General features: G+C 35.8%; 1 protein-coding gene across 2 annotated transcripts in view; it reads left to right on the top strand.

The window, feature by feature from the left end:
• Positions 1-8,999, top strand: part of GTF3C3 (general transcription factor IIIC subunit 3) — a 36,513-nt gene extending 27,514 nt beyond the window's left edge. Inside the window, exons 16-18 of one of the 2 annotated variants that reach the window (XM_077745783.1) lie at positions 1,669-1,793; positions 5,528-5,680; positions 7,636-8,999. In XM_077745783.1, coding sequence (XP_077601909.1) covers positions 1,669-1,793; positions 5,528-5,680; positions 7,636-7,758 — 401 coding nt within the window. In that variant the 3' untranslated portion in view covers positions 7,759-8,999. Of the gene's footprint in view, positions 1-1,668; positions 1,794-5,527; positions 5,681-7,635 lie in introns of those variants that run through there. The other variant, XR_013330670.1, reaches the window with a different exon arrangement.
• Positions 9,000-9,933: the final 934 nt, after the last annotated feature.

Raw genomic sequence — 9,933 nt, 5'->3', positions numbered from 1 at the left:
GTTTTGGTACCTGATTTCAATTTGCTATAGTACAAAAATGGATTTAAGATTTGCTGATAGTTTGTTCCTTTAGGAGACAGGCCTTTATATCAAGATTTATTTATATCATGCTTGCTAATTCTAATTAAACTTGGGAAAAATTAATCACTTGAAATATTCTTTAATAAGAAATCAGAAGTATACTAGAAAAATACGTGGTGAAATGCTTAAATTTCATGAGGCATGTATCTCTTGCTGCCTAAAAGCTAGTGTTGCCCAGTTCACTTCTAAATAAAATGGGATGTTGACTATTTACACCTTCATGTATTTTCATATTTGGCTGGTATTTTTTTTTTTATTTTTATTTATTTCTAGAGAGAGAGAGAGACAGCATGAGCAGGGGAGGGTCAGAGAGAGAGGGAGATACAGACTCTGAAATAGGCTCCAGGCTCTGAGCTGGCAGTCAGCACAGAGCCCGATGCGGGGCTCGAACCCACGAACCGCGAGATCATGACCTAAGCGTAAGTCAGACGCTTAACCGACTAAGCCACCCAAGCGCCCCTGGCTGGTATTTTTATAATTGTTCAACCAGTAACCTTGAACATCAGATGTTGAAACTTACCTCTACTGTGTGTGTTTTGGAATTGTTTCTTTAATGGCAAGAAAATATAAAATAGAAATTTATGTTGTTTCTTATATTTAGGACCTTTTGCAGAAGGTAAAAATAGAAAGTCCAAATGGCAGTCTACCATCTGTGCTGCTAGAGATTCTCTGGTGCCATTTCTTCTGGCATAGAAGCTGGAAAGAATAGGAGTTTTTATCTATGTATGATAAATTATAGGTTGTCCCTTTATAAGAAAAATTTGCTTAAAAATTTGCTTAAATTCCCCTGTCTTGTGTGGATAAGCTTTTGACATGAAGCAGTTACATATGTAAATACATGGGAACAAAGAAAACATGTTTTTCTCAGGAAAAAGAAAGTAGTGTTACATTTGGGAAACAATGCCTGTACTCCCAAAAAACAAAACAGAGCTGTCTTTCTTTTTCTCACCTTCATGATATATCACATTTGAATTTATAACAAAAGAATTCACCAAAGACACATTCCCTTATTTTTTTAAAATAGATTTAAGATCTTAAAGTAGATTTATGATCAGAATTGATAAATTGTTTATTTGGGAAGTATTACTCTGCATGGAAATGTATAGCTGTACCTAAAAGAAAGTTTTAGTTGTAGAGGCGCCTGGGTGGCTCAGTCGGTTGAGTGTCTGACTTTAGCTCAGGTCATGATCTCATGGTTTGTGAGTTGGAACCTTATGTTGGACTCTGTGCTGACCGCTCAGAGCCTGGAGCCTGCTTTAGATGTGTGTCTCCCTCTTTCTGCCCCTCCCCCACTCATGCTCTATCTCTGTCTCAAAAATAAATGTTGAAAAAAATTTTTAAAGCTTTAGTTGCTCATATTTAATCTTGGTGGTCAGGACATACTTATAGGTAAATCCTCCTACCTTTGTTATATTTTGTACATTGTTTTAAAATTCAAATTAATGTGCATCTGATTGATATTTTAAAATGTATACCTTGCATATGTTAAAAATCAGTACTATTCAGCAATAAAATATCTTTGAATAAGTGAAGAAATAGAGAACTATGCTCTTGTCACACCATCTAACACCACTGTTCCTTTTTCAGGCCAGTATGTGCAGGCCTTTCGCACCCATCCCCATGAGCCTCTCTATAGCCTCTGTATAGGCCTGACGTTTATTCACATGGCCTCTCAGAAGTATGTGCTAAGGAGACATGCTCTTACTGTGCAGGTAATTCGTTGGGATTTCTCATTACTTGGTTTTATGTTCTGTAAAAATGAATATACTTAATGCTTTTGTTGTCCTGCTTTAGAAGTAATACCTACTTAGTATACGTGTTGGGAGTTCCAACACCTGTCCATCTGTTCTGCACTCAGCATGGACTCAGCATCTAGTGGCGGTGCTCCTGGCCAAGACCTACGTAGCTGTATGGAAAGGGCACAGCCAGGCCGTAAAGAAGACGGCAGAGTCTGAAGGCTTCCTTATACTCTGGAGCCCCTAAGACCTCCGGCCTTCTAGGTCCTGAAGACTGATTTATTATAAATCAGTTTTCAAAATACATAATATATATTATTTAATTATTAATTACATATTAATATGTATTGTTTAAAAATACATAATATATATAAAGTAACGTATGAATATGTGACTGTATTTGCTGTTTCCTTACATCATCTCCAACAGATTCCTCTTTTAAAGTTTTCTTGGTTCTAGCCCATTTATTTTCTTGTTTACTTTTTCATATAGTTTGTCTTCTCTAATAAATATATAAACCCCAAGAGATCAGGGATTCTGTCTGTCTTATTTACCACTGTATCTTTAATACTTTTATGTTGTTTTTATGTTTATATGTTTGACTCTTGTAAAGACATGGTTTTTAAGTAGTGATGGGAGGAAAACAATGTTGACTTGAATGGAGTAGCAGGATTTAGTAAAATAATTTTTTGGGCGGGTTTGGTTTTTAAAGTAAAATGGCCTAAATTCAAATGATGATAATTGTTAAACTAGGTATTGGGTTTCGTTATAATATTCTCTTTATTTTTGTATATTTGAAAACTTTCATAATAAAAAGTAAAACCACAACCAAAAAACCTATTTGGATATTTGTCCACCTCTTGCTCTAACTTTTTTTTTTCTCTCTTAATGGATACTTTTGCTGTTTTAAGTAATATAGGATTGTTTATAAATTAAACATATTATTTAATGAGCACCCACTGTGCTAGGAACTGGGAATATAGTAGGGAATGAGTATACAGGCAGAATTCCTTGTCCTCATGAAGCTTATATTCTGGTATGGATTGACTCATTACTAAATAGTTAAAATAGGGTTGCCTGGGTGGCTCAGTCAGTTGAGCATCTGACTCTTATTTCAGCTCAGGTCATGATCCCAGGGTTGTGAGATCGAGCCCCACATTGGGCTCCGTGCTGAGTATGGAGCCTGTTTAAGATTCTCTCTCTCTCTCTCTCTCTCTCTCTCTCTGTCTCACTCTCTCTCTCTCTCTGTGCCCCTCTCTCTCACTCTCTCTCTCTCTACAAAAATAAATTTAAAAAATAGTTAAAATATGTAGGTTTTTGTTGGTAGGGAAAAAATATATGTACTGCAAAGTAATTTAGAAGCTAACTTCAAATCACTTTTATATTTAAAGAGCAGTGTTTAATTGGTTGGAGACTGAGATAAAACAAGAAATGATGGTTATATGGGATTTTGTTCTCCTGATCTCTCTACTTTAGTGTATGTTAAAGATTTTCCATTAAAGTTTCTAAAAACAAGTTTTATTGTAAATACCATGATTCTTAAATTGTTTTAATTTCTTGTGAATCTGTTTCTTAATGCTGCATGATCATAAGTAGTTTTCCTTTAGAGTAGTTAAAAACAAACTAATTTCATATCTTTTACTAGCTTTCCTACCTTTTTATTATATTATGAAAGTAAAATCTTTTATGATTTCTTATTTCTGCCTGTATTTAATATTTTATATACAGTGTATACTTGGACCCTTTAGGGAATAATGTGACAAAAATGTTTGAAAGTAACATAGTTAATGTAAAAAGGACTCTCTTATTTCTGTCCCATTAAATTTTTTTGTTTGTCAAAACTCTTAGCACCTAAGAGATAAAGTGGCTATCTCTATTACCTGGATTTTAAATCACTAATTATTTGAATAATGTTTCAGTGGTCTCCTAAATTTGTTAAAAATTTCTTAAAATGCAACAGGTAATTCAAATCCTGTTACTATATCAGAAGACCTGTGAGATTATTTGGGTTGCAGTAATTCATCTGGGATTACTCTTCTTTCTCAAATTTTTATCTTTAAATTTGTCATTTTAAAATAGGAAGATTTGATATTTCTCTGAGACTAATAGTTTGTCTGCTTTACTTAACAGAACCATGATTTTCAGTGGATACAAATGGGTTCCTTTATTGTGCAGGAAGTATGAGTTGTTTCGTGAACGTAGTTATTTTTATTCCTAAAATGCATTTATTCTAAAGAATTCATTAATTTTTATTATTTTTTTTGTGACCATTTATTAGAAAGCAGATCACCCAGGGAAGAGTTGCATTTTTATATTCTATACTCATAGTTGGAGATTGTATTTATTTAATTAGTTAACATAGGACACTTGCACTTTTGCAGTTTATAACTTTCTGTGGCTGGTAACTTGAAGCTGCATTAAAGGGGAAAATGAATACAGGAGGAGGTGAAGCAAGTGGTTTTTGGACACTGTGACACACATGGAACCTACATTATTATATCTGTGTCCTGATATTTTTTTCCATAAAGTCTTTGAGTCAGAAGCTTTCGGGGGCGGGAAAATCCAGTTTTTGGTCCTGAGAGGTAACGTACAAAAAATGTATCATTGAACCAGAAAGGTTAGGTATACCTAAATGAGTTTGTCCCTGAGAAGAAACCTTTCTAAAAATTATTTTAAGCGCTTAGATTTTATATTTTGCTCAAGCTTTTAGACATTTTGAATCAAGAAGTTTATTGGCTTCAGCGCACATGGGTGGCTCGGTTGGGCAGCTGACTTTGGCTCAGGTCATGATCTTGCAGTGATGGTTCAGAGGCTGCTTGGGATTCTCTCTCTTTTCTTCTCTCTTTCTGCCCCTTCCCTGCTTGTGTGTGCATGCTCTTTCACCTCCTCCCCCCAAAAAAAGTTTATTGGCTTCTAATGTCACAAAAGCCAACTTGGAACCTTAAAAAAAGTCCTATGTTCTTTTAAATTGTGGGACTTTGACAATTTTAACATTCAGCTTTGTTTTCTATGAATATTTTTGTCCTTAGCTTAAAAAACAACAAATCGTTCCTTTATTAAATCTTCAGAAGAGCTCTTGANAATAAACTAAAAAATAAAAAAAAAAAAGCTCTTGACTACCTTGTGATATGACACTATGCTACAGACATATGTTCTTTCAAGATGAAATTGTGTCTCTTTTTGAGAGAGCACAAGCGGGGAGGGGCAGTGGGAGAGGGAGAGAGAGAATCTCAAGCAGGTTCCACGCCCAGCACAGAGCCCTACATAGGACTCAATCTCATGACCATGGGATCATGACCTGACCTAAAATCAAGAGTTGGACACTTAACTGACTGAGCCATCCAGGTGCCCTTTTTAAAATATTTGTATTCTGGGAGTGCCTGGTTGGCTTAGTTGGTTGAGCGTCTGACCTCAGCTCAGCTCATGATCTCACAGTCTGTGAGTTCGAGCCCCACATCGGGCTCTGTGCTGTCAGCTCAGAGCCTGGAGCCTGCTTCAGATTCTGTGTCTCCCACTCTCTCTGCCCCTTCCCCACTCGTGCTGTGTCTCTGTCTCTAAAATGAATAAAGGTTAAAAAAAAAAGACTTAAAAATATATTTAAAAAAATAAAATATTTGTATTCTGTACAGAATATACCTGGCACATATAGTGGTTCAAATACATAGCAGTCAAATGAGTATAACACTGAATTTTCTTTTTCTTTTTGATAGGGCTTTTCCTTTCTTAACCGATATCTCAGTATACGTGGGCCTTGCCAGGAATCATTCTACAATTTGGGCCGTGGCCTTCACCAGCTGGGGTTGAATCATCTTGCAATCCACTATTATCAGAAGGCCTTGGATCTCCCTCCACTTGTGGTAGAGGTATTGTATGATTTACTTTAAAAACTGAGGAGTCATTTCATTTCATTTCATCTATAGATAAGTGCAATTAGATCATGTTGTGGTCCACACAGTGAAATAAATTACATATTAGAATGTATTTTTTCTAGGGACGCCTGGGTGGCTCAGTCGGCTAAGTGTCCTGTCTGACTCTTGACTTTGGCTCAGGTCATGATCTCCTGGTCATGAGATCAAGCCCTGTGTCAGGTTTTGCACTGACAGTGCAGAGCCTGCTTGAGATTCTTCCTCTCCCTCTCTCCCTGCCCCTCCCCCGCTTCTGCATGTGCTTGCTATCTCTCACACGTTAAAAAGAAAAATAAAAAAGAATGCATTTCGTCCATATTGAATGTGTTTATGTAGTTGTGTTCAGCGACAAGTAGGTCTTTGGCATTCTTACCTTGTGACCTGATTGGCAACCATGTAGACATATATGACTGATGGCGACCATTTCAGTTACCCTAAGGTCATCTCTGTGATTATAGGTGTGAGCTGGGACACACAAAGCCTGAATATTAGGTAATAATAGCCATTGTTCGTTCCCAAGTTCAAGTGTAACTAACATATTTCTTTATAAAGATGAAAGGCCAATATAAATGTAGTTTTAAGATAATGTAGTATAGGGCAAAGTGTTGCCAATACTATGATAATCTGTGTTTAAAGTCTAATTTTTATTTCAATTTCTGAAGAAAAGTTTTGTTTTCATTGTTAATATATTTTTTAATGTTTTTATTTGTTTTTGAGACACAGAGTGAGAGTGGGGTAGAGGCAGAGAGAGAGGGAGACACAGAATTTGAAGTAGGCTCCAGGCTCTGAGCCCAGCGTGGGGCCCAAGCTCCTGAACTGTGAGATCATGACACAACTGTTTTCTATTACCCTTGTTCATCATTAGTCATTAAACAAATGAATACATACTTTTATAGTTATGCTGATGGAGTATATACACTTTTGTATTCTTTATTTCATAAATGCCTTTAGGTATTGCTCCTTAAGCTTTAGGTATCATTTTTCATTATTGCAGATATTTTTACAGCTGACTCCAAAACTTTGTACTGGGGAAGATTAGAATAGATCTGACTTACTCCACTGAGTTCATTGCTTTGCTATTTAAGTAGTAAAAAAGGTAATAACACTCCTCGGGTGATTATTATTAACTTGGTGTATGCCTTCCTAGACCTATTCTTTATATGGCTTTCTGTTACATAGTACAGGTATTTCCCATCCTGTCATTTGTGTTATAATTTCTTTGTTAGATGCATAAGATTTACATTTTTAATGAAATCACATCTTTTCCTTTAGAGTTTCTACTTTTGCCATTATACTTAGAAGGGCCTTTCTGGGGTGCCTGGTTGGCCCGGTTGGTTTAGGCGTCCGACGTCAGCTGAGGTCACGATCTCGTGGTGCGTGGGTTCAAACCCCACATGGGCCTATGTGCTGACAGCTCAGAGCTTGGAGCCTGCTTCAGATTCTGTGTTTCCCTCTCTCTCTGTCCCTCCTCTGCTCGCACTCTGTCTCTCAGAAATAAATAAACATTAAAGATTAAAAAAAAAAAAAGGTTTTTCCTACCCAAGATGATTTTATTATTCAACTATATATTTTATATTATTATTCAACTATATATTTTTCTCTTTTATGGTTTTATTTTTTTATCCTTAAATTCTTATTTATTTGGAATTTTATTCTGTGGCTTGTGGATGAGACATTTTAACTTATTGGTTAGACATTTAAAATAATTTAATTCTATAATTGTTATAGTGATTCACTGAATCAACATTACCTAATAAAAATTTAGATCCAAGGTGTATATGCCTAGTTTTATACTTTTTTTTTTAAGTGTCATGAATTTTAAGTTTTTTGAATACTTACACTTACTAAGTTATTTGCCATAAAGTTGTCCTGTCAGTTTGCAGTATAACTCATTCATGTATTTTTCCTCCTAGGGTATAGAAGTTGACCAGTTAGACTTACGAAGAGATATTGCTTACAACTTGTCTCTCATTTATCAAAGCAGTGGGAATATTGGAATGGCTCAAAAGCTTTTGTATACCTATTGTTGTATATGAAGTATGTTAGCTGGGAAGGAAGCATTGGTGCTGTGTGGGGGCCAGTATTTTCTGTCTAAGGGCTTAGTATTAACTAAGTATTAACCCCAAAATGGAAATGACAGTTTCAGAATTATCTCTGTATTTAATTTTTAACATGTGATAATAATCTTTCGATAGATATGCAAAAGTATCATTCCAAGAGGTTGTACATTGTTCTATCATTTTCTTTTTGATTTTTTTTTTTTTTTTAGTAAAATTGTCCCCAAGGGTGAAATGGAGAATGTTAGCCTTTAAGCCAGCTTGGATTTAAATGTGCTCATTTTTTACTCATACCATTTATTCATTTGCGCATTCACTACTATATATTAAGCACCTTCTGTACCAGGCACTGTGACAGTGCTTGGAATATAGTAAGACAGATGTGACTGCTCAGTACAGTTCTCTAAATACAGAACTTGAGCAGTATATCCATTTGAAAAAAATGTGTGCTACATTGCTACCTATATTATCATTGACCCATCCATTGCTTAGTGCTGTTACTATTGCATGGGAGGGTTTTCAGGTACGTAGAAAAGGTTATTAAATGAAAGATGAATTGGGACTCTTTCTCATATCAACACAAGTATGTAGTTGACTTAGCTCCTAAGAAAATTATTTGAAACAGTTATGTAGTAGGAAGACATAATTGAGTTAATCTTTTACTTTTCACCTGCATGTATCTTAGTTGTATAGCTTGCTGGGCATAACTCAAAACACCCTGTTCCAAGGCAAATTAAAAATGCATACAAATGTTGGTGGCTTTCTGACCAAATAAAGTAGAAAAGTGATCTAGTTTGCATTTCAAGATCACTAGGAATGTAGGAAGATTAGAGAATTGTATGTATGGAGTGAAGTATTGCTGTGATAAAGTTAAAAAAATAGATTGAAATTTTTTTGCTTAGGTATGTTATGTTCTCGAATCTAAGAAAATAGTACTTTTAAGATATACTATTGGTTTACTAACAGCTTTTGAGAGTTTCTTTTTAGGGGAAAAATGTTGTAATAAGTAAGTGTTTGGATTATAAGACCTGTTCTCATTATGAGAGGGAAACATGTATGAGACTTAGCATCAAAGAAATAGTATGAGGGCTTTTTAGGAATTCCTACCACTATAAAGTAGTTGAAAAGCAAAATTTGTATATAATAAGCAATGTATCATGCATTCTGTGTGTATTTAAATGTGTATATAATTTAAATAAATTTTATTTTTATAATTGTTTCACATGCTTATATATTTTATTTCATGCCATTTGCAGGTAATGATAAAGTTAACTGATGGAGTTTAAGTTATATTTGCATCTTGGAATCTTGTGGAATTGAGTATTCTGTGTTCTGAGTTTTTCTCTCAAATTAAACGCACTGGGCTGTGACTCCAGTTGATCTGCTAAACAGCCTTGGAGGAAATAATACATCTCTCTAGCAGTCTTCTAAGAAAAAAAGTTAATATTGCATGAATTTTTTTAGCATTTAAAATCACAGTTACCATGTGCTGCGTGTTTGCTACTGTGCCACATGCAGTGCTGGGCACCCTAGATGCATTATCTCTGGTCCTCGCAGAGAAATCGCCTGCACGGCGGGTGGTTGGTGTTGGTCTTGCTGGTCTCATCTCCTGCCTTATGTATGAGGAATTGAGTAGCATGTCGAAGACCACTAGCAAGCTGCTTGCTCAGAGATGTTTCTTCATGAGAACACAATTCCAGTTCAGAGTAACAACATAAAAATTGAGCATAAATTTAGTTTAGAAAGAAAAAGGAGAATGGTAGTTATTTTTTCTATCCTCCAGGACTTCAGCCTATTTAAAGCCCCAGTAGTAAACACCTTTGGGGGTCTTTTTAAAAGATGATACTCACTTTCTTATCTACCATCCGCACTCCAGCCATGGGGTTCTGACAGCCACTTTATACTGGTCACTGTTGATTCAGCTGGGAGTCTGCTCCTCCATCAAGCTGGGCCAATCAAGAGTTTCCTCACACCTTCCCCGGGAATTTTAGAATTGAGATGGAGTCTTGCCGTAGGCTTGGAACATGAAAGCTATGAGGACATTATCTGCTGTCCCTGTGAGCCAACTAGCTGTTAACCCCTTCTGTTGAGAAAGAAAAATAGAGTCTATGCATTAAGAGAAGAGGAGATGAGAGATGGAGAGAACACCAGGTT

This window comes from Crocuta crocuta, unplaced genomic scaffold (genome assembly GCF_008692635.1).
Source record: "Crocuta crocuta isolate KB4526 unplaced genomic scaffold, BGI_CrCroc_1.0 scaffold564, whole genome shotgun sequence".
Taxonomy (NCBI): domain Eukaryota; kingdom Metazoa; phylum Chordata; class Mammalia; order Carnivora; family Hyaenidae; genus Crocuta; species Crocuta crocuta.
This window is presented reverse-complemented; position numbering and strand designations above follow the sequence as displayed.